General features: G+C 40.5%; 1 protein-coding gene across 1 annotated transcript in view; it reads right to left on the reverse strand.

Moving 5' to 3' along the window:
• Positions 1–26,433, reverse strand: part of Thsd7b (thrombospondin type 1 domain containing 7B) — an 871,002-nt gene that overhangs the window by 535,010 nt on the left and 309,559 nt on the right. The window contains exons 3-4 of the mRNA XM_057770607.1: positions 20,746–21,556; positions 707–955 (exon numbers count right to left, since the gene is read on the reverse strand). Coding sequence (XP_057626590.1) covers positions 707–955; positions 20,746–21,556 — 1,060 coding nt within the window. The remainder of the gene's footprint in view (positions 1–706; positions 956–20,745; positions 21,557–26,433) is intronic.

The raw sequence follows: 26,433 nt of genomic DNA on the forward strand, positions 1-26,433 counted from the left end.
ATAGACAACAAGCCTCAGAGGACTTCTACCATATGAGCTTGGAGTCTACCACAAACCCACAACCTAAATAAAGATACCCTGAAGGCCTTTACCAAGTACAATATAGCCAGTCCCCCCCAAAATGAATATCAAGATGTTAAAATCCAACTTATAATGGATAGTGAGCTTCTTTCCAATATCCTCTGGCTCCCTGGGGAATCTAGAAAAAGAAATTCTGGCACAGACTGGCAATGCTACATGGGGCAAAATAGAATCAGAACTTGGGTGCTGTAACTCGTTAGCAATGCAATATCATGGGGCGGTTTCATGTCTCTGACTGCTGATGGCCTCATTTATACAATGAGCATGTGATGAAGGGCTCCAGGCTAGTTTCAAATAGTTACAAGTGTCACACCGGGTGAAAGTAACAAACACTTTTGTTAGTTACTCTGTTTAAAGCACTACAGGAAGTAAATAGCAAGAGAAGGCGAGAAAACGAAGGCACTTTTGGAAAGCATACAATACCAATGTTGTAGAAACAGAAGGGGAATGGTGAGATCCTTCACTTGAGACCCTGCTCTTAAACCACTGCACTGCATTAGCAACTAAAGAGCCCTACCCTGAGAAAGATTCAGCAGAAACAAGTCCTGGCCATGTTTCTTGATGTTAACTTTTCGATCACCACTTTAAAGGTTATAGCTATTAAAAATATTCCAAGGTGAAATACCTGGGACATGGCTGCAGAAGCTCCCCTTCAGCAATGCAGGTCTCTTTCTCAAGAAGTTCTGGGCATTCCTGGCCACCTCCAATTGCAATGTGCTTCACGTGGCGGCTCCTGCTCCTTACCCCGGGTGACAGACTCCCAGAACGGCAGGTCTTGGAGCAGGGGCTCCAGGGGGACCACTCTGAAGTTTCACAGTCCTTTGGCATCACACAGGGCTGGACCGTTAGTGGGAAGGAATCTTGCATACATAGGCTGAAAGAATAACAGAAAAGAGAATTAAAATATAGAGATTAAATGGATACAACCAAGACAATGAAATTCTTACTATGAGAAAAAAAAATGTTGAAAATCAAGTTTGAGTTTTGTGTGTGTGCGCACGCGTGTGTGTGTGTTTGTGCCCTGCCAATTTGCACACATGTGAATGTCAGAAGACAACTTTGTGGAGTTGTCTTTCTAACATGTGGGTCAGGCTTGGCAGCAGTGTTTAAACCCGCTGAAACTTCACACTTGCCTTGATTTGACATTTTAATAGGAATCCCCTTTTAAAGGAACAGGCTTCAGGATAAAACAATAAACATAGTACATGTTAAAAACATAAACTTACTGCAAATAGTGGAACGTGCCCACAGCTCCACCTACACAGGAGATTGAGGCATGAGAATGTTTTGAGACTTGGAGTTGACTCTTTTTCACACATAGCAACAGAACTGCCTCACTCTAGAGAGACACTTGCAGAATAAACACCCTACCTTATCTCTTGCCCAGTGTCTCCCTCATGCTGTAAACTCTTATCAGTCACTGACGGGGTCTGAGCTGTGCTCTCTTGCAGTAGTATTAGGAGGTTACATTTTATTATATTCGCTTTGCAGAGAGAAGAACTTGGGCTCATAGAGACTACATGATTTGTACATTATCTAATGAAGGTAAATGAAAGCTTTAGAGTAAGCTATCTATTCTTAGAACTACTGATATACTTTGTAAAATTCGGTATTGATTATGTTCCTACACACTATTTGGCTCTTAGCATCATTTTTTTTTTTTACATGTAAAATTTGAGTCTGACTGGGAAGTGGATATATTAAAGGCTATGATGATGGCATCAACACTACAGCACTTGTCCTGCTGAGGAGAAGCACAAGACAAGTCAGCTGCCAAGACCATCAGTGCCAGATACAGAGTTTAGAGTTTTCCCCAGTTCTTAGTCTTGCTTTGGTCCAGTATTTCCTCACTATGCTCCCTTTCCTACATTTTGAAATGGTAATGCATATCCTGTGCCTTATATATTGGAAGCATGTGATCTGTTTTTTTTTTTTATTTTGATTTTATAGAGGATTACAGTCAAGAGATTACAAGATTCTCAGAAGACTTTAAACTTTGTAAGTATTAAACAGTATTGAGGCTGCTGTAGACTATGGGGACTTTTGAAGTTGAACAAAATGCATTTTGCATTATGATATTGTTACAAGCTTATGGAGGCCAGAGAGTGGAATGTGGTAGTTTGAATGCAACTGTTTCCTATGCTCAGGATACCACCCAGTGAGTCAGCTGACTTCCTGCTGCCCTATGGTCAAGGTGTAGCCAGCACCATGTCTGCCTGTGCACTGCCATGCTCACTTTCATGATGATAATGGATTGAACCTCTCAAACTGTAAACAAACCACCCTAATTCAATGTTTTCTTTATAGAGTTGCCTTGTTCATGATGTCTCTTCACAGCAATAGGAACTCTAAGACAGGCACCTAACTAGCAACTGTCTGTAACTCCAGCTCTAGGAAATCTTCTGCCCTCTTGTGGCCTCCATAGGCACCTGCACTTGTATGCATATACTCCCACAGAGACACGTAATCTGAAACAAAATAAATCTTTTTTTTAAAAAAAATGTAGGTCTGGAAAGATGTCATGTTATGGGTGATGGAACATTATTTTAATTGAGATTAAATAATTTTGAGTGGGGAAAAAATCATACTCAAGAGGATAATATTCAACATATTCACTGGCATTTCTTTATTTTTTATCACTTTCTTATTATTAGTACTCACCTTATCCAGTCCAAAGCACCCAAAAGTTTAAGAGGGAAAGGATAATTTTCTTAGAAATGTATGCATGTCAATGTTTGACTCCCCAAATTAACCACATACTTTGGCTAAATACTGAGCTGGACAAAGGTTTTTATAGTGATTCCTCCATCCCTAGGCATAATGTTTTGAGGTGTTTAACTTGGGAAAATATATAAATGGGGGATGTACCACTTGAGCAAAGCAGAAGAAAATATGCTCATGGTTGCTCATAGTAGTGAGCAGGTTCTAGTGAGATTTTCATATTCATATGCTTGCTAAGCCATGAGGGGTTAATGTCACACATTCTTAGAGGATATCAGATAAAGTTGTGATCCAGAGTTACATTTCTTAAACTCTGTTTGGAATGTGTTAGTTCTTAGAAAATGAAAAGGGCAGCACATCTCGTAAATTCATTAATTCAATGTCATGTGTTCTAGACGTGGGATAAAATGCATAAGGAAGAACCTCTGATCCACCTACTGCAAAACATGCTGTCAATCTTTCTGACCCACCCACCACAGAACATACTGTCAATCTCAGTTGAAGGCAGTTATTGGGAAGGGCTGTCATTCTTCAGTATGACAAAATGGAACACTGCTGATCGATCGACAAAACATTGCTAGGATTTGAGTCCAGAAATTGTTATGTACTAAGCAGTAAGTCCCAGGATGTCAGAATGCAGCTTTATCGAAGTCTTTGAAAGAGGTAACCAATTTAAAACAAGATGTTAGGGTGAGCCCAAATCCAATATGGCTGGCTTCCTTGTAAAGAGATCACACACACACACACACACAGGAGAGAGAGAAAGAGAGCATGCACACCAGTGAAGACGCAGGCAAAGGCTGGGTAAACGCGAGTTATAAAGGAAGGCTTTGGAGAGAAAGAAAGCCTGCAATTGCCACAGTCTTGGGTGGCCAAGTTTCCAGAATTTGAGAAAATCAGTTTGTTTTGTGCATCAACCAAGTGTGTGACATTTACTACGCAGTCCAAGCAAAGCAGTTCAGAATCTATTCAACTCTTTCAACTTGTGTGTATGTTTTTGGGAAATAGTTTTCTTTCTCCAAGCTGGACTTTCCTCTCCCTTCATAAAAGAAGTTCTGGGGCCTGGGGAAGCAGCTTACTCAAGAAAGCACTAGCAGGGACAACCACCAACCACCAGGGCCCAAGTGTGATCTATCAGCTTGATTCAGGGATGATGGTTCATGCTGATCTTCTCAGTGCAGGGCCGGGAGAGAGGTGGACCCCAGCAGTTCACCAGCCAGCTGACCTCACCGATCAAGCATCCTGAAATTGCAGGGCTGCATTAACCCAGGATCATTTTGTAAAGGATTCCTAATCTCTTGCTTCCTTTATATTTTAATAAAGTGCATAAATCTCCCTGAAGGCATGTTGGTCTGTTTTAGATGTTTTTACAAGCCCATATCTCAAGGTTAAATTAATAATAATAACTAATAACAGTTGAAAGTACCATATCTTCCCCCTTTCTAGTTTAACCTGTGAATTCCTTGTAACGACGGCATTCTGAGTGCCCTGTGTGGTGCATCATAAATAGCTAGACCTTGTATTCTGCATCATGGTTTCAAGGAATGAGCTTAATTTCTCATCTATGGAACTCCCCCCCCACCCCACCGGAGAAGAAGAAGAACAATGCAGCGTGGTCTACTAACTCTCCCAGCCCCCAGATTTGTTGTGACCTTTCACGTGAGCGAAATCACCCTCTAAACAACAAAACACAACGAATACTATTGCCCACACCAAAATAAGAATCGATCCCTTTGTGGAAGGCAGCGCGCCTTTTTGATGAAACAGGCATAAGCTGTGGATTTGTCTTTCAAACTGGAGATGCTGTGATAATTATGCCTGCTTGACATTTATAGATCATGCTGTCAACTGTAAATTACCTCACAAGTACTCGGCTGTAAAGGGAATCTTTGAAACTTAGAAACGGCTCTAGTTCTTACCTCTCCTGGAAACGTAGGGACATGGCTGTGCTTACAAATGAACAGAGGCTGCTGTAGGATAGAAGTCATTACTGAGGTGCCCCAGGTCATTAGCCTCACACTTGAAAGCAGCACTAAATATTTAAAACAGTGGGGAGAAGAAGATGATCCTCTCCCTTCCTAGTAAAGGCTAACAGATTATCCAGTGCCCTGAAATAGACACAAATCCACAACTTCTTGTAAACTTCCTATGTCCACCGCAATCCTACTTCCTTCTTTGTTCTTTAAATGTAACTATCATTTTCAGTCTGCAGAACTGCACTTTTTCAGGTTATGTCTCATATTTTAGTTAAATATTTATGTGTTCATAAATAATATATAGCAGTGCCATTGATTTTTAAGTTTTTACTTAAATATTGCTTATGTGTATATACAAGTTACTCTGGAAATAGTTCCTCATTAGCATTGCAATTTATGTCTATCCATGATGATGACACAGAAATAGTCCAGTTAAATTCTATTTCTGAATACTATTCTAACATGTAGGCTTTGTTTAGCAATAATTCCCTCTTGGGGGCCAATGGGTCACATTGCATATTTTGCCTGTTTCCACAGATAATGAATCCAAACTCTGTGTTTGTTTGCACTTGACAGATATTGTAGAGTTGGGATGGAAAGATGTGAGCAAAACTTCCTAGGGGCTTGGGGGAAGAGGCAAAAGAGAAAAGAAGTCAAGCTGTACTGTATTAAAGATTCTATGAGGTCAAATGACTGAATTTAGTGATTATGGTGATTTAGGATGTTGCAGACTGGAGCTGAGTCCTACCCCTATGGCTAAACCATTGCTGTGACTATAAAACCTGTGCAATGTATCTATTTCAATTGTTTACCTGATCTCGGTGTATATGTCACAGTTGTGTAACTTTGTCTTCCTGTGACTCTCCTAACAGTGAGAACAGGAGCTGTCTCTAACTCTGTTGTCTGCTTTCGGGTCCCTTTCTACTGCTGGATTAATAAAAGGGGAGGTGCCTAATCTCACTGCAACTTGATATGCCATGGCTATCTGATATCTGGGGGAGGCCTGCCTCTATCTGAAGACGAAAAAATGGAGGAAGAATAGATGGGAGAAAAAAAAAACCAAAGCAAAACAAAACTGTGTAACATGTTCTTAGGAAGCTACTGTTTCCCACCAATCCACAACTCAAGAATGCCACCCAGAAGTATCTGAAACCTATAACAGAGATGTCCTTTCCTTGTTCTGCAGCTAGTATCTCATGCGACCACTTCCCCATGAACATGGTGCTTGTGCTAACTCGAATCCGTATTTCCAGGCAGTGGTCACTCACATTACTCTAGAGTAAACCATGACTTCTCTCTGAGATGAGAGCTGTGTTTTCACACCAACTAATGCTTGCACATTTGAATTAGAGCTGCTCACATTTCCCCTTTCTTGTCCGCCCCCGGGTTTGGTGCTTTCCATATGATCAAGGAGTTACTGAAAACACAGACTTCCCAATATGTGACCTGGCCCATATGGCTGGTGTACTGTGGCATAAGGAAGAAAAGCTCTTTTGTTCACAATGTCTTGCTTCTTGGAGTCTAAGAGCATGCAAGTTTACAGGGCCAGAGGGGCACAGTGCAAATAGTTAATGTATAAAGGGTCCCGTTGGGGTGATGACCTTAGAGAATCCAAGTGATCAGAAGTAATACCCATCAATAAGAAGAGACAGACAGGCGGGTCACATGGGATTTGAGGACGGCAAAAGTTGTGATGATACAGAGCTACAAGCCAAGGAACATAGGAACTTCGATGCAGGTAAAGCATGTGACAATGTGACACCCCCCCCCCCCCGAACTCTCCAAAAGAACACAGAATTCCTTTCCTTGTGTTAAGGTATTTAACTCTTTAGTGTTTGGTGCACATGGCTTCAAGGCCAACTAAAGTGAAAAAGTGCATTCACACACATCGATGCTCATAAAGTTGGAATAAATCTGTAGTCATTCAGTTACACACATACATCAGTGACCTATGATTGGTCTTTATGACACAAATATCAGCTTGCCATTTTACTTCTATTATTGTATATGCTATATCTCTGTGGACACTTTTTTAAATGTCACATTAAATCATAATTTTGTACCTTCTGAGGGTGTGTGTATGTGTAATATTTTGTATTTCCCCCTCACCCCATTGCCAAATTTTCACAATTTATCCTCTGTAAAATCTTAGAGTTTCTGTCATTTTTCCAACCACATTTTGCTATTTAACTTCGTGCATATAAATGTATAGGTCTTCTTCTTTGAAATCACTTTCAGCGATAATTTATATATTCAATTTTTTATTTTCTTTCTTAATTTCTTTCCTACTTTTTTGCCAGAGTTTTTTGTTGTTGTTGTTGTTTTGGAAAACAAAATAAAACAAAGCAAAGCAAAAAAAGCAAAGCAGCAACAACAAAAAAGCCCTGTAAGCAGATTTTTAATGTTCATGATTTCCTTATTTCTAATTTATCCTTTTAAATATATCATTGTCTGTTTTTAATTTCAGGACTATTGTATCTTACATGAGTAAGTTTTTTTCTATATTTATTCTTATTCCCTATATAGTCTCATTTTATTTCAAGTACTGATTTCTGTTTATTTTTGTCTCAGTTCTTCATGTTGGACTGAGGTCAACTCTCTCAGAGCATTGCCATTAGAAATTACAGAGGGAGACTCCAGCACAAATTAAAAGCTCTTTGATTACATGTGGGGCTCATCAAAAGGGCAGACATTGCCATCAACTAATCATTCAACAACCAGATCATTTGACCAGAGTCCCTCAGCTAGTAGTCTTCCCTGGTCCTTATTCTTCAGCTTGCCTTTGTCAAGAGAAGAAGGCCAACTGTCCAGCTTGATGTGTGGAGATGTGTGTCGGCTCTTAAATGCTGACCAGCGCAACTGTTTTCTTTTTACAATAGTGAAGAATCAACCCAGAGCCTCATGAATATTAGTTGGGAGTTCTACTATGCAGCTCCAACTCAGATACTGACTAGGGAAGAAAACAACACTGTGCGACTCTCCACTGGACCTGGATGACCGCAGAACGATAGTTCCCTGTACCTTGTATACTGGAAACACTTGCTCTACTGCTTAGCGCCTATAATTCCTGATGCTTCCAAGAGTACTGTGTTAGGACAGAACAGGTCATGCTGCAGTGACCAAGAAAGCCATATCTCAACGTTTTATCAAAATAACCATCTCCTGTCACCTCAGTTTTCGTTATTTATTCTGTTGTTTGCCATTATGAAAGTTCATCGCCAGTTATTCCACCACGAGGAGGCCCTTCCTGCCTCAGTCTTCAGACTATGCCTGTCTTATAGATCCACCATCTGAAATACATCAGAGGCTTCCAAGTTCACATTCAAACCAGAAGAGGAGTGAGCAGGGCTGTGTCTCAGGGAGACTCAGGACATTAGCCTAACTGTGCTTAGGCTAATTCCTCCACAGGTTATTGGTCACATCTTAGTGAAAGACTTCCCCATGGGCCATGGGAGATGTGAAAATGTAACAAACGCCCAGATGTACGCTTAATGCAGTGTGTGTATCAACTGAACCACTCTGTGTGTCCTCCAAGTGGAGGAGAATCTCCATCTTGCCTTGAGAGTTTACATCTTTATCCATTTACTATTATTTAAGTGAGAACTCATAATATAGAAGAGTGTGTTGTATACATTCTGCTGCATTTAACTGGACATCTGAAAAGTTATATGACTCAGGGCCTTACAAAAGCCACAAAACAATCTACTCTATAATATATCACTATATTCCTAGAGAGTTAAATCTCCCTCATACGTGGTTAAAAAGTACGGATTAGAGTGATTAAAAATGTATGAGGAAAGTCTCTAACTAAGAACCTATTTCAATTTCTATTCTCATTTTGTTCTAAACTACATAATATCGGTTTATAGAATTTAAGGCCACCAAAGTAGCTTTATAGTTAAAATGCATTTTTTTTTTCAGAAATGAAATTGCCAATAAGAGAGCATTTTGGAGTAGTCCAGATAAAGCAGTGGGCCATTCCGACGTGTGTCTGTCCCATTTATTTAGGAAATACTGTCATCCACACAGCAGCACATTACTCAAATTGTGACATAAAAGCAGGATAATGGGCACTTCTACCACTACCCAATTTTAGCTGGGTGGAACCTTTGAAAGATCACATCATGAAAATAATACCAAGAAATGAAATGACAGTAAAGACCAGAACCAGAGCCGAGGTAGAATGAAAGAAGACAGACCTGGGCGATCATGTGTGATACGTGCTATTAGTGTTGCTGAATTTTCAGGCACAGGGGGACACACAAACCAAAAGATGGCGAGGATGAGAACCTGTGCGAGTTCCTGCCGGTTAAGAACATTGCTCTACCTGACCAGTATTACTAGTCCCACTAGTCCTGGGTTTTGAAAACAAAGACATCGGAATAAGCAGAACATTCTCAATGCTATCTGGAAGATGATTTCTGAATGCGAAGTGACCTCAGCTTTCCAAGGAAAACACTTGGCACTATCAGGAGGCTTTTTCTCAAAGACGTTGTAAATAATTTCTACAGCCTCCTTTCTTACCAAATGAACCTAACGGATTTCTCACTTTAACAATTCAGTTGCCTAGTTCAGGCCAGGGTTTGGAAATAAGAGGAGAAGCAGCTTTTTCTTCTCTAATGCTCAGCAAAACCAAACCCTAGCATTAAACCAAACCTCAGTATTAAAATTCCTCTTAATTTCATGATACATACAATTTTGAATTTTTCAATAGGCAATAAACCTAAAATCACATTAAAGCTAAAATAGCAGTATGAGATTCTGTTTATACACTGTTTGGTTGCTCCTAGGGAACAGAGATTTCTCCATAGATACAGAGGTAAATACACAGACATACTGTGGCATTAAAGCCTCCAGAAGGACCCCCGTGGTGTGCTGTTGCAGTAAACTGAAATGTTTTTAATACTATGATCATCTCCTGTCACCAGAAAATTTCATTCAGCGGAGATTTAAAATGCAGTGCAAGTATCTGGATAAAGGAGATTTTATCTTCTCCAAATTTCTTAGACAGAATCCTAAGAATGATGTGCAGACACAGATTTGAGAGTGTGTGCTGCTGAGGAGAGACAAAGGCCAAAGAGCCATCGTCTGAGGCCTTAGTCACTGTCTTCCTTTTATGCAGAAGAAAACCAAGTCCCAGGAAGAGGAGAGGTGATTTTCCTTTCTTTCTTTCTTTCTTTCTTTCTTTCTTTCTTTCTTTCTTTCTTTCTTTCTTTCTTTCTTTCTTTCTTCTTTTTTGTTCTTTCTTTCCTTTGTTTTGTTTTCTTTTGTTTTGTCTTTCGAGGCAGGGTTTCTCTGTGTCACAGTCCTAGCTCTCCTGGAATTAGTTCTTGTAGAACAGAGATCTACCTGCCTCTGTCTCCTGAGCGCTGGGTTTCAAGGCGTGTGCTAACACTGCCAACTGAGAAATGATTTTTTTTTAAATCAGAAAATTACACAGGTGCCAAAGTCAAAATTAAAGAACGTCTTTTTAGTTCATTTTTCTGTTTTTGCCTAGTTAAAACATGTAAAATTCTTGTTGTTGTAAACTCAAATTTGTCAGGTTCTAAGTTTGTATCAGAAAGAAAAACCTACCTTAACCCCAGCCTTGGGTGAGTGCAGTTATGTCTTAACTGAAATTCTCTCCTTCCCATCTACTCCTCTAAAAATAAACCTGATTGTGGAAGGGAAATTCATATTTACATTATCCTGGCATTCCTATCCTGGAGACAGGATATGTTCTCTCTCTCTCTCTCTCTCTCTCTCTCTCTCTCTCTCTCTCTCTCTCCCTCCCTCCCTTCCCCAGTGATAGGACAATGTTACACTCTTAGAAAGAACTTTAACCATTACTACTCAAGAATTTTATTCTAAATGGCCAAAAGTACTTGGTCCAAGTAATTCAATTTAGAATCTTGCAACAGTGATGCAGCTGTGAAGGAAAAAAAAAATGCCAATGCCTAATAAGATTTGTATAGATCTGTCTTTTCACTGTATTTCTAGAAAGTTATCCTTCAAAAGACATACTTACAATAACAACAACAATACAGGCCCAGGAGTTTACTCACTAGAAAAATAAACATTAACAGAAATACTGTAAATAAATCTCAACCAATAAAATAAAAATAAAAACACTATGACCAGAAAACACAAAGTCTGAGAAAGGATTTCCTGATGGATGACATGATGGCATAAAAAGAAATAGGTATATGCAAAAAATTAATGAGCATTGCCACAACTTTCACCACTCTGGAATATGTTCCAAAGGCTACTAAAAAGCTTCCCCAAGGAAAGAGAAGGCACCAAGGCAATCCCTAAAGCCCCCAAATTTTTAAGAAATGGCAGTAAGAAATTTCTCAACCTTAGAGAAAAAAATTGACATCTGAATACAAGAGGCATATGCAACCTCAAATAGACATGAACAGAAAATAATCTCTCAGTGTCATATCATAGTCAAGATGTCAAAACTACAAAGCATAAAATGACAATATGAAAAGGTATAATGGAAAAATGCCAATGTACATAAAAAGACAGAAGTATTAGAATAATAGTGGCTCTCTCGTCAGCAATCAGCAGAATGAATGGAATGATGTATTTCAAGTCCTGAAAGTAAAAAAAACTGTCCTCCAATATTTCTGTGTTTATTAAAAGTTATTTTTTAAAATTTATAAAGAAACAAAACTATTGTAAGATGAAAGCATCTCAGGATATCCGAGACAGCACTTCAAAATACACATGAAGGAATGCTATACAGAGAGGAAGAAGAAAGACAGTACCAGTCATTAGATGTAGTAAAGAATAAAGGTCATGAGAAGAACAAACTGAAGAAAAGTCAGAAAGAATCCATATTGCCCGGTGTGGTAAGCCAGCAGATCTCTTATTCTAACAGGGGAGGAAGAGAAGATGTAACAATAAAGAAACAAATCAGAACCAACCACAGGAACTAGGCAGTTCTCATTGACAACCTTAAGTGCATTTGGCTTCTACTCACCTCTTAAAAGACAGAGTATAGCTTACTAAATTTAAAATCTAGGTCCAGAAAGAACATGGGATTGGGTATATAAGGAGGGGAGGAGAATTTAGGAGGAGATGGGGAGGGGAAAGAATGATCAAGAAATAATAATAATAATAAAAAAAAAAAAGACACACATCACAGGCAAAAAAGAGAGTAAAAGGGGGACCTGGCCAAAAGGAAGAGCAGCTGTAAACGTGAGTGTGCCCATGTCTTCCCAACTGCACAAGAGGAACCCACCATTGCGAGCAGTGACAGTGGGGGTTTCAACACCTCACTCATCTACCAAACCAACACAAAAGCTGCTCTCTCTGTAAGTTGTTTTTTTTTCAGCAGATTATTTTTTAGTACTTTATAAATAATACCAATCAAAATTTCCACTTCCTTACCTCCTTCCACTTTCTCTCCCGCTCCACCACTCTCCCTTCCCCTCCAGTGCTAAGAGAGGGCAGGGTACCCTGCCCTGTGGGAAGTCCAAGGCCCTCTCCTCTCTACATCCAGGCTTAGGAAGATGTGCATCCAAAATGACTAGGATCCCAAAAAGCCAGTACATGATATAGAGACCAATCTCAGTGCCCTTATCATTGGTTTCTCAGTCTGTCCCAACTGTCAGCCACTTTGAGAGGGTTCAGTTTGATCCCATGCTCGTTCAGTCCCAGTCCAGCTGGATTTGGTGAGTTCCCATTAGCTCAAGCACACTGTCTCAGTGGGTGGACCAACCACTCGTTCTCCCTCCTTTCACTCTTCAACTGGACCTTGGGAGCTCAGTCCAGTGCTCCAATGTGGGTCTCTGTCTCTATCTCTATCCATTGAGGGACGAAGGTTCTATGGTGATATTCAAGATATTCATCAGTGTGACTATGGGACAAGGCCAGTTCAGACATCCTCTCCTCCACTGCCCAGGGTCCTAGCTGGGGACATCCCCATAGACACCTGGGAACCCCTCTAGAGCCAAGCCTCTTGCCAACCCCAAAATGGCACCCTTTATTAAGATATCTTCTTCCCAGCTCCCATATTCGTCCTTCCATCATCTCAACCATCCCACTCCCCCAAGCTCTCCCCAAACCTCCCCTTCTCCCTTCTCTCTCCCCCTCTCCCCTTCCCCTATCCCACTTCCACCCCCATGCTCCCAACTTTTGCCTGGTGATTTTGTCTGCTTCCAATTTTCAGGAGGATCTATATATGTTTTTCTTTGGGTCTGTGAGCTGGTTTTAACTGCTCCTCGCAGAACTTCCCACCTGAGAGGAAGAGAACTAGAATTCATGGTGGCTGAAACCACATTAGTATTCAATATATTAAAAATAAAATTAAAGCGATATGGATGAGGAGGGAAAACAGATATGAAAATCAAGACGTAGTGGGGAAAAATGTTTCCTCCATACTGCTTCTCACCAACACAAGGGGCAACTGCATGACTTTAGTTTCTAAGAATGAATTGTCAGAAGAATTTGCAAAGGCAGTTGACATTTTTTTATGTTTGGTGAGGAACAGGGAAATAGCTCCAGTTCAAAGACATCCATAAAAGAACAGAGTAACGACCGTAGCTGAGATGCCGAAGTGATGGTTCTTTCTATAGTCTTAAGATGTATTCTCTTTCAGGTGTCTTTCTCTGGGCATACCATACTGTGTTTATTCAACTAAAGTGATCTGAGGAGTTAAAGTGTATTTAACACTGTCCAAATGATCATGGATCTTAAAATGATGCCCATACCAAATGTTCTTCTGGATCAGAATAAAAGTCAAATAATTTCACCTAAAACAAAAACAAAAAACAAAACTATGGATTGTGTTCTGTTCTTAACATAGATGTACTTCTACTCTGGCAATTAAATGTGAAATAAGAACAAAAACTTAAAAATAAACATTCCCATTTCAGGAATTAAGGTATTATAAAGAGTCGGTAGCCACTGATAGAGAAAAAAGACTGATAGGATGCGTGGCCCACAGGTGTGTGTCTGTCTTTCTCTCTCTCTCTCTCTCTTTCTCTCTCTCTCTCTCTCTCTCTCTCGCTCTCTCTCTCTTTCTTTCTTCCTTTTTTTCTTTTGGTTTTTCCAGACAGCGTTTCTGTAGTTTTGGAGCCTATCCTGGAGCTAGATCTTATAGACTAGTTTGGCCTCGAATTCACAGAGATCCACCTGCCTCTGCCTCCTGAGTGCTGGGATTAAAAGCATGTGCCACCACTTCCCAGCCCTAACAGGTGCCTTTAAAGGTAATAACATATCTGAAAAGAGAGACTCATCAAAGTGAAGGAGAAAGATTAGGAGATGCAATGATACTATTAAAAACAAAAGCTCAAGGGAGCGAGCGGGGTGATGGCTCAGTGGTTAAGAGCCTTTGTTGCCTGTGCAGAGGATCCCTGTTTAGCTCCCAGTATCCACACAGCAGCTCCAACCATCTGCTGAACTCCAGTCAGATGTACCTGATTCTGGCCTCTGTGAGGACTGTACACACATGATGCACTTACACACATGCAGGTGAAGCAGTCAAAGACAGGAAATAAAATACATCAATCATTAAAAATAATTGAAATATAAGAGGCAAATCGATGATGATGAAGAGAACAGCACAGAGAATCATGCCCTGCTTACCACTGCAGATATTAAATGTGAAAGGAAAATCGCTGGGGGTGTTTATTGAAGGACATGGTAGTCGATGAGACGGCATTCATTAAAACTGTTTCCTAGACCGAGAAAGTGACTTTCAGCAAAGCCCTACAGGAGCTACATTATGGAAGTGGAGGCAGTTTTTTTCCCTATACGGTAGGCACAAGAGCTAGCAGATGCCCTAGTCAAAACAGACGAAATGCAAGAGCACTGTCATTGTAGCTCCCCAGAGACCAACAAAGGGCAGCAGGCCTAAACATAGAAGCATGACAGAATGAAGGTGGTTTTTACATTCAGACAAGGCACGGAGATTAGGACAAACTTAAAGGCTCAAAAGATAGCAATGTTTTCCTTAGGCACTGAAAGTACAATAGCATGTCACAGTCATGGTGTTATTGATCCTCCTCTCCTTCTGTGATTACCTGGACAAGACCTATGCTAGACTGGCCTGTTGACATCCCAACACGGAAGGGGAAAGGTCCTCTCTGGCCCAACCCTCCCTACGGATCTCTAGACAGTTAATAGTTGTGATAGGAAGAGAAATTTTTCTCCGTGGTGTTGTCAAGGGTAAGTAGCCCATGCTCCTGTAAATAACCCATCACCCATGTTCCTGTAAGTAACTCTAATTAAATTCGGTGAGTCACCAAAACAAAGAAACAAACATTGTACACCAAAGCTGGATGGAAACTTTAGAAGGAGGATAGGAATCAACAGGAACGGAGAGGAACAGTGACAGTAACAGAGGCTGGATATGATCAAAATATACACACGTGTGAAAATAGCTTAAGGAAACCCATTATGTATGATTAATACATGCTTACATAAAACTAAAAAGGCAGGACTATGGAAAGAAAGTTCTTTGGGGAGATACATTTCAACCTTTTCATCATTCCTGTGGGGCGATGCCAGCACAGTTCGGGAGTCATCCAGAAATGAGACAGCTCTGTCAACCACAAGCTCAAACGGCTGGCAGGGGCACCACTTCTGTCTTGGCAGTAGAAGGTGGAGGCACAGAAATGCCCTCACTCGCACCATATTTCCTAACAGCTTGATCAATCCATGGCAGGATATGAGGCATTTCATAACCCTTGATGACTAAATGAAATGAATGTTCCTGAGACATGATGTCACGGCATAATGTGGAGAGAGCTGGTCTGGTTCAATATGCTGCCCGAAGTGTTAAACAGATCACAGGGACCTCTGTGCCCATTCAGGCATGCAAGGGTCTTAGACATAGAAGCCACATAGACTGACAAACAACCCTTACATCCATCAGAGAACTAATGTCCAAAGGTAATTAACTGAGCCCAAAATTGCAGAGGCAAACAGCTGAAGAAAATAAACATAGTCTATTGAAAGAAAAGCAGAAGCAGAAATCAGACCTTCAGGCCTGACAGGGTAGGGAAACCTAATAAAGGTGGACTGAGGTTCAGTGTGGACAGTTAAAAAACTCCTGGTAGACTCAGCTCCTTGGGGATCCTTTCATGAATCTTACCTCAAAATTAAAAACAGATAGCAAATCATAGCTTCAGGAAACTCAGGGAAGATGGTGCAGGGTAAATACTGAGAAGAAAGGAACAAACACACACCTACACACAAGAGACAATAACACTCACCTATTACATCAGTCTTCACAGATACCAGCAGCAACAAATGCTGGGATGCAAAGACATAGGGATTCCTTTTCATTGGTTGTAAGAATGTAAAGTGCTCTCGACACCCTAGGAAACATTGGCTGTTGTGGAATATTAGTTGAAGATGAGTTACATTCGTTTATGCTGTGGAACATTAGTTTAATGATGCAGAGATGTGTTGCCCTTTTCTATGTTTCATCTGTTTAACTCTGTGAAACTGTGTTACTTTGACTGCCTAAAACATATGATTGGTCTAATAAAGAGCTGAATGGCCAATAGTGAGGCAGGAGAAATGATAGGTGGGGCTGCCAGGCAGAGCGAATAAATAGAAGGAGGAAAAGATTGAGGAGAGGGCTGGGGCAGGGGAGGCAGTGGGGAGAAGAAGGAGAAGGGCTCCAGGGCCCATGTACCTAGCTACACAGCAAGTCATGGAGTAAGAAGTAAAGAAATATATGCATAAATAAAAAAATGTAAAAGCCCAGAGACATAGGGTAGACAGGATAATTTAAGTTAAGAAAACCTGGCTAGAAACAAGCCAAGCTAAGGATGGGCATTCATAAGAAACGATAAGCTTCCATGTGATTATTTGGGAGCTGAGTGGCAGACCTCCCAAAGAGCAAAGAGAAAAAAAAATGGCATTTCTACTTTAATATTTCAATTTAATTTCATTGCATGTATGTACCTGAGGGGTATATGCCATATGTATGAGAATGCACTCAGATGTCACAAAAAGTTTCAAATACTCTAGATCTGCAGAGACTGGAGAGTGTGAGATGCCCATGTTGCTGCTGGCAAATGACCTCAGGTCCTACACAGGCATGTGTACTCTTAACCACTGAGCCATTTCTCCCTGCCACATACTTGACAGTTCCTTTCAGAAGCCAAGCACACCCTTCCCACAGTGACTGTGCTCCTTAGGATCTACACAAAAGAGTTTTAACAGTGTACACACAACTATCTGTATAATTCTTTTTACTGGAACTGAATTCATAATAGCCCCAAACTTGGGAGCAGCCAATATGATCCTTGATGAATGGAGAAAGGACCTATGGTACCATATATACCTTAGTCAGTGATGGGAAGGAAGTGGACACTGAGCTGAAGGGATGTCTCAGTATTTGAAGCAACCTGAATTAAATCCTCAGCACTCACAGTAAATGCCTGGTGTGCCTATGCACACACACATAATTCCAATGTTGCTGGGGGTGTATACATTAGGATTTCTGGGGTTTGCTGGCTGCCAGCCTTGCTCCAGATTCAGTGAGAAGCACTGTGGCAATAGAAAGAGAGTTGATATCCTCTTCAGACCACTGGGCTGGCAGAGGTATGTACAAGTACCACTCACATACGGAAAACAGCAAGGAGAAAGACCACTGGTCTAAACCATGGATGAAAGAAATGCACACTGGTAAATGAAAAGAAATCAAAGGAGGTTACATGCTACATAATTACAACTCGGTGACATTCTGAAAACTTAAAAAGTTTGAGACTGGGAAATGAACAATGGTCCCCAGGACTTTGTGGGGGTGAGAGTGAGAATCAATTCTGGAAGATAATACAATGATGGAGACATGTTACTCTCTACTTGTGCAACCCATGGCCTCTATGAAGAGCAAAGACAGATGCAAACCCCAACTCTAAATGTATTAATACTGGTCTCGGTTCAACAGCTATCACCAAGTGCATGTTGGGGACTAAATTGCATCTCCTGAATTGAGACTTATACTCCTTTTGGGAGTTGGGGACTTTGAGAATTGCCTAGGGTATGAAGGGGACTCTTGGGTAAAACTTAGCACTCATACAAAGGAGCTTAATCATACAGCTTTTCTTTCCTTCTTTCTCTTTCCACACAAAGGCATGTATAAAAGCTGGACTGGAGGCTGGGAAGAGATCCCTCATGAGGAAATAAATACCACTCCCCCCTTTATATAGGGCTTTTCAACCTCTAACCATGGAATAAACCAGCTCATGTTGATGATCCTAAACCATAGCATATCTTTATAACTACACTCTTAGTAAGGTTCACCATACTATAACAGAAGTACTATGGGCTACACAGCTATCAAGAAACAAAATGTTAGTAACAGTTCAGAGTCAAGAAACAGAGCAGGGTGCCAACCAAGTTGTGGTAATAATCTCCCTATGAGATTAAACACGGAAACCGTCATGACAAAAACAGCAAGAAAAAAAAGTCTAATAAAACCATAGATCCATATGCGGGGGCTCCACCGTGCTGCCCGAATGACCTCCCCCACAGCCTCATTTCATTTTAGGTTAGATTTTCAACATATGAATTAACTTTGGAGATGAAAGCATTGTGTGTATGACTTAGCTTGGGCAAGAGTATCACCCTACTGCAAAATGTTAAACAGGAGCAGAACTGTTTGGGAACAGGAAGAGGGATCAGGAAACTCCCTGCTACTCTTCTCTAAACCAAAGCCTCCTACTGTAAATGGAAACTGATCTAGCACCAGATGAGATGATGGCACCAAGGAAACAAGACCCTTCTAAGCACAGCACCACCAGCACACGCGTGAACTCACAGAGACTGTGGCAGCAGGCACAGGACCTGCATAGGCAGCTTCTGATGGGGTCTTAGAGAGAGGAGATGCGGACACACGCCTCCTCCCATCTCTAACCCAGAAGCTAGTTCCAATCAATGAACACTTGTGAATGGTGCATTAATTCTCTTCAAGGGAGCCTCACTGAGGAAACAAACCACCCATAAGGGTAGCCTCATGCCCAGCAGTAGAGGGCCAGCACAAAAGGAACTCCGAGGCAGCTTTGATCGTTAGAGGTTCCTTGGTTGTTTATAATGCTGAGTCAGGGCCTCTCTCTCTCTCTCTCTCTCTCTCTCTCTCTCTCTCTCTCTCTCTCCTCCTAAAACATTACAGGTCATTTGTATACATATCATGGCTTCCAACTTTGCAGTTTTATGGGATTCCTGTGTGTACAAACATGTGTCTCTCTCCGTCTCTGTGCACTTTTAATGCCTTTTTCTTTTTTCTCTTTTTATTCTGTTTGTTTTGTCCTATTCTGACTTGTTTGTTTTTTCTTATTTTATTATTCTCCTTATATGTTTGTTTGTTTTCTAAAGGATAGACAGAAAGGATATGGATCTGGTTGTGAGGGGAGATAGGAAAAAAACTGGGAGGGTTTGGGGGCAGGGAACCATACTCAGAATATATTGTATTGAAAAATCTATTTTTAATGATAAATAAAACAAAACAAAAGGCTTATTTTTTAACAAAAAGGAATCTTGTAGAAACAAACAGATAATTAATAAAATGGGAATTCTGAGTGCATTATTTGTTAAAGAAATAAATATGAAATATTCACCACACCATGTGTTCAAATAAATCATCCTGATCCTCTATTTAATCTTTGGGGCTTTTCAGAGATAGGAGTAAAGTAGCAGAAATTAGTCTCCAGTGTCCTTGGCAATTGTTTATGGTGTGAATGAGAATGGGGACTCACAGATGACAGGCACTCCTCCTGAAGGGCCCAAGGAAACGCCATCATTACATTACTAAACAGGGGGCCCTCTTTTGTGATCTCAAGAAAGAGCCACTGATGATAATGATTACAGCCTGACAATAGTATCGTGCTATTTGATGATTTAAATATTACTGAAAGGTACCTTAATTGTGCGTGCTTAATGGATGTCAAAATTTACTAACATTTCCATTTAAGTAGCTTGGAAGAAAACTAAACATGTTTTCAGCATGGCTCTGTGGATGTTTAAAAGAAGTTTTGAAAGAATAGATCTAAACAATTTTGATATCTAAATTATTGCTTTTAAGAGCTTGTTCTCTATACAGAAAGTAATTTTAATTATTGCTCATGCAAATTTTCATTTTTGATTAAGCAATACTAAAAAAAGCAGTCTTGGGTTAAGTTTTGGTGCTGTTACTAATAATAAAAACACATTTAACTCAGAGATTCAAGGATTTTTCTAGTTGTAGAAAATGTAGAAAAGAAATGAAAACAGAAATAAACTCAAAACACCACAGATGCATTGTAAACGGCAGGGAACAATGACATGTTCATGTTTTGTATCTGGGAGCAAGGCTGAGTTCTCAGCATAAAGATCATTTAGTTCTTATTATGATAATCACTTAAGTCCTCTGTTTATATTCGTCAATATTGGGATGAAATGTAGAAATGAAAGATTTTAGCTTTGTGTGAAGGCGTTAGTAATCAGACGAGAATTTAAAGCATCGTGGGATAGGTGAGATGGCTCAGTGGATAAAGATGCTCACTGTCAGGCCTGACAACCTCAGTTAGATCCCCAGGACCCTCGTGGTGGAGGAAAGAACTGTTGGGGATTATGTTCTTCCCTCTTGATATGTGCATGTACGTCACACGCACGCATGCAAGCACACACACACACAGAGAGGCACACATATGCACACACACATACATGCACATACACACACATGGAGAAGGAGGGGAGACAGATAAATACAGAGACACATAGACTCACAGAGACAGAGACATAAGCATAGAAGGACAGACGGGACAGACACAGAGAAAAGCAATAAAAGTTTAAAACATTGACTATTTATATTAGGAAATGTCTGACATTTCTAATAGAAATAGAAAATTTCTTAGGTGGACCGTAAGTCTCTAAAATCCCAAATTACAAACTTGATTGTTTATAGAGATCACAACGAACCCCTATGGCTATGCGCATTAAAACATCCCAGGTCTAGGAAAGAGAGGCAGGGAGGACATCCTACCTTAACAGGGCGTTTCTTCCATCACTTCTGGTGCACCACACCTGCCTGGTTTGAAAACCTATCTCTACACTCCCAGGCTGGGAGTGGTGTTGTGCTTTGTAACTCTGTTGTGTTAGGGTGACTTGCTCGTTTGAATCGGAGCTAAAATCCTGGACATTTCTTCCACTGAGGTCGACTTCCTTAAGGTGAGGAAGTCTACATTTGCTCCACGGTCCCACCTTAAGGCTGAAGGAATATTCCTCTTTTCCAAGAGGACAGGAAACCGGAGCCTCGCAGGCTCTGGATTCAGTCAGATTCGGACACTGCAGACCTCCATACAGAGGGGGCGCGATGGCCACGCGAGTTCTGTGCTGCAGCTTCTTCCCACACCCTTTGCTGCAAGAGGACCATGGGGAGAACTCGGATACCACACAGTCCCTGGGGCAAGGGATGAGGCAGGCTTGCTCTGTTGGGGGCTGAGGGGCAAAGTGTTCACAGATCTCACTGGCCACCATGGTTCTGTTGAGCTTCTGCAGACAGCGCACAGTCCTGTGCTGCAGACCGTGCTGCGCGGTCACACACTCTGCAGACCGTGGACGGGGCTCGCCTTGGGCCCCAGGAACCAGCAGGCAACGGTGCCAGTCGGAAACCTCCCACTGGAACAGGTCACTGTGCCAGTCACACACGCGGAAACAGCTCCTTTCCTTTGGAGGTCGGCTGCTCTCCTCACAGTTCGACATGGGACTGGTCCACCCTTCTATGTGAAAACACCACACAGCTCGACTCTGGGCTCCGCCTGGTCCGCAGTCACCTGCACACCTTCCCCAGGGACCTGAGATAGGAAAACAAGGCTCTCCATCATTCTTCAACTCGGGGAAAGAGAAGTATGTCTACATATTTCGCAATACATCCACTAATCACAAGTTTGGTGTGAAATGGAGGTAATATTTAGTGTCAAAGTTGGGGGACTCTACCTCGGTTTGTGACTGTGAAAATTGCCTTCTGCCTCTAATCAGAATACAACAAACTAGCAAAAATTACTTGAATACCGTGATGTGTATTTCTGTAGTCATGTAAGGTGGAAGATAATGGAAGTGCTGACCTGAGGAGGTAGTCTGAGGACCAGTGGGGCAGTATGATACCAACGAAACACAACACCATTAACTAATGATCCGACGTTTCAATTATTAAGTTCTGAAGCCTGTATATATGAGTCAATATTGAGTCCTTCTACTAACTTAGTCTTAATACATTGTAGCTTGATAATGTTTCATTTGAAAATTATAGGGGCTCAGCTGTTAAAAGCCCTGGGTGCTCTTCCAGAGGGCCCAGGTTCAATTCCTAGCACCTACAAAACAAATCACAAGCATCTATAATTCCAGTTCTGGGAAATTCACAACCTTCTTCTGGCCTCAGGTACCTGACAAGCACATGATCAGAGACTTATAAGCAGACAAACCACCCCTATTTATAAAAATAATAAGAACAAAAATATTTTAAAAGAAAAGCCCTAAAGCCAAGATTTTAATAATGTAGGAGTTTTCATATTTCTATTTCTTCAGAATATATATTTACAAAGTTCAAAAAAGAAGTACATTAAAAAAAATTTGAACATCCTAATATATTTTTACTTTCTAAATGATTGTCCTCAGTTGGGGTCGTTCTTTCCTGTGCCGAACTGCAGGAAGGAAAACAAATCCAGCACTAAAACAACAGAGAGGCAGGAAATGACGTCTGCTTTGATTATGGAAAATCGGAGCCTGGAAATGAGATGGGGTTTTATTTGTTTGTTTAAATCTTGATCTTCTTTTTAAATTAAAACTTCATAATATAAAAGAAAACACACATACACACAGAGAAATTAACCACACACAGTCTATACATCTCAGTGAACTTCTATACAGTTAGAATAACCTGCCCTAATGCTGTGAATCTTCATATAGAATCTTACACATTGACTGTTGAATATACTTTAATGTCCTTATCTACCACACATGCACGCACACGCACACACACATCTACAACAGAGATAAAATTAGAATTAACTTTGAAATCTAATTCATGACTCAAGTGTCCATTATCTGTATTTAGTACTTCTTTATTCTTAGTATTTCAAATGAAATACTATTCGGTTCTTTCTGTGTGGCCTAGGTTAGCCTTGAGCTGTGGGGATCAAGCACTTCTCTGTTCTCTGTCTCTGCCTCTCAAGAAGTTAAGTGCTGTACAAACCACAATTCCTATCTGGTTTTGATTTCTGATAGGTACAAACTCCAAGCCAACCTTCCCACATTAGCTTATAACAAGCAGATCCTTTAATTAATGGGTTTCTGCATAAAAGGGAAATGTTTACTGAGGTCATTTATTTCTTAATCTTGTCTGCTGACCTCTCCTTTGGTGTCATCCAGCAAGCCTCTCTCAGAGAGGTGGGGCATTATATGAAAGCCAGGGGACATCCTCAGAACACTGGTCATATTTTTCTTTTTTCTCTCTTTCTGTCTTTTCTTTTTTTGTTATTGAGGCAAGCTCTCCTCCCTACCCTAGAGCTCACCAAGCAGACTATCCTGTGTGACTTACAGGACTCTGTCTGTCTCTGCCTCCCCAGAGTTGTGACCATAAGCATGTGCCACCATGTACAGCCCTTTTGCATGGTTCTGGGGTTTGAACTCAGGTCTTTATGCATGCAGAACAAACACTTCTCCCACTGAGCCATCTCCCATCTTTGATAATACATGTTTTAGAAGGACAGAAAATGATCGTATGTAATATCCCGCTTTTTATTTCCTCACATACATAACCTGATCTTGAGGATGTTTGGGAAAGCTAACTATATAACTCATGTCCACTACCAAGATTCTGGAGGTCACCGAGGCACTCTGCATCCCAGGAAGCAGAATAATTATCACCAGCAGGGAAAGAAGACAGCCTCCCTGTTCCCAAGTCTCACAGGGCACCCCAAAAACAGCTTAATCACTTCATGAAGTATACTTTACATGTCAATTTACATGCCCATCAATTATATGTTTAGAATAGTCACAGGCATTGGGGAAGCAGCATCACCGGAGCCCCAAAGAAATAGGGTATCTGTCTATATTTGGGTTGCCTACTATGGCAGGATTTGTTATTTTCGCAGAAAAATAGTAACTCATTCTAATATTCTTGGTAGTTCAGTTCCTCCTCGTATCCATACTCTGGTCACATGATAACACTGCATTGTCAAGCTGTGCTGACAATAGTTCATTTATGAAAGAGATCAGCACAATGGGGAGTTCATTTTTTGGACATGAAAAAGTGTACTTCATCGCAGTAAGGTAGCTTTTACTCAGCAATATACCTTGGAGTTTGCCCACTTACTTCCGGCATTTCATCCCAGCATCGACTGCCCATGATAAAGTGATTACTCTTGCAAAGTGGTGCGCTCAACACTAGCTGGCTTGATGAATGTCTTTACTCCTGTGTTCATAAGCAACATGCAAATAAGGATGCTTGCTAGCTGACCACTGCCCGCAGGCTCTAGAGCCGAGATGCCATGTGCTTATTTCATTTTAAGTATCCTACCCACTGTCCACTCTGTTGAATAATCTTAGTTTCTCTAAAAAGATCCACTCAATAAAGGGATATTTTGAAAACATATCATGGTGGTGAACTTAAAGTATACAATCAATCATAGGTGATATTAAAATAATCTGATATAACAAAAGAAAACGCTTTGTAAAGTACAGTACCTTGGGCTTTAAAATAAAGCTATCAGGGTATCTCTATTTGCTTAGGTATTACATGCATACAGAGACTCAAGATTGTTGGTATGAATTAAAGACAGGGAAAAAAGTCAATTTGTTACTACTCACTCTTAAAAAAGTTAATATCAAATTTCATTCACTTAAAACATACTATCAAATAGATATTATACTTTTAGAAGCATTTATCTAAGACATTTCTTATCATTACAATATTGTTTTCTCTTTAAAAGTTCTTTAGTTACTTTCAAAATTAAAGTAGCTTATATTATGTTAGTTGAAATATATATAAAACATCTTAAACCTTACACAAGGTCATTTTTGTTCGAGCGTTTACATTCGACTGCACCAAATGTTACCAAATAGCATCATTTTCCCAGATCAATGGAAGACAAAATGTAACTATTAAAAAACTTAAATTGCTACAATCACGGGCCTAATTCATGTCATAATGAAGGCTGTGGTTTTGTTCATCAATATTCCCGTGGATGAGACCAACAGCCGTAAGAACAGTCGTGGGTGTGCAGAGCCGGAATCCCGGACTGTAGAGTGTGTGTTTGTAAACACCGGACAGTTTGTGTACAAAGGCTGAAGCAAACGCTCAAGCAGACAAAAGCAACGGAATGAGGAGCCAGGGCAAAACGAATCCTGTATGTCTAGGACAAATGAAAAACAAATTCTAAACAAAACACGACAGGCGAAAGCTCTGGGCAGGTGGCATGCAGTGATTTGCGTTTCTCAAACATGAAATAAATGTGCTCCATGATTTATTCAGTTTTAGTGAGCAAATAAGTATGAACTTTTATACACACGAAGGAAAACCACAGACCTGAAGGATTTTTGCCTTTTGTGGTGGTGGGAGGAAACCTCAAAACACATGCATTTATATGAAATGTCCCTGAAGTTTGACATATATTATAAGTCTTGTCCAAGTTCATGTACAAAAGACAGGCTTAAAAATGAGCAGATAAAAATAACATATGCAAAATCATAATTACATTTGGCTTACATGTCTAAATAAACAATATGAAGAAACTCATTTTATTTTTCAATATCAGTTCAGTAACTGCATATGTTTCAAATGGAAAGCAGGCAAGAAGTCACACAGAGTTTAGTTACTAAGACAGTATGACTCTAAACAATTATTTTGCCATACATCACTCCAGAGAAACTATTTCACTGATATAAATGTAGATGTATTGGTTTGTATATGTTTACCTGAGCCAGCTTAAATAAGGTGGAGGTGTGCTGTCCTTACTGTCTTTTCTATGATGTAGAAACAAGTACTCCTGAATTAATTGCTAGACATTGAAATCTTTCTATCATCTCTCTCTATCATCTATCTATCTATCTATCTATCTATCTATCTATCTATCTATCTATCTATCTATCTACCTATCTACCTATCTACCTATTCTTTAAGAATTTCAAACAATTTATTTTGATCTTATTAGTCCCGACTCTCCCATGTCATGCTCACGGCATTCTCCTCCCCATCTATTAAGTGCAATCATTGCTCTATGTTCATTATATGTGACCATCCCCTGAGGAGAAAAATAAATAATTCTCCCACTCCTTGCAACCATAAGATGCCAATAGCTCCTCATCTAGGGGGTAAAACTCCTGAGCGTCTCTTCACATACTAGAATGTTGACTGGCTTGATCTTGTATGGGCCTTGTGGAGGTCACCACAGCTCCACTGAGTTCATGCGTGCAGCAAGCCTATCATGATCAGGAGATGGTCTTCCCCTCTGGCCCTTCCTGACCTCTGACTCTTACAATCTTTCTGGGTCCTCTTCTGCAATGTCTCCTGAGCCTTGATGGGAGTGGATCAGGGATGTCCTATTTTTAGCTGAGCACTTCACTGGGCTTATTATATGCACTTGGACTGACTGTTGGGTATTTTCAATTGATTCAATTTTATAAACACATTCAAGTCCTGGTTCCAAGAAAGTTCTTTGGCCGGAAGGGTAAC

The sequence above is a fragment of the Chionomys nivalis genome, chromosome 5, assembly GCF_950005125.1.
Source record: "Chionomys nivalis chromosome 5, mChiNiv1.1, whole genome shotgun sequence".
Classification (NCBI taxonomy): Eukaryota; Metazoa; Chordata; class Mammalia; order Rodentia; family Cricetidae; genus Chionomys; species Chionomys nivalis.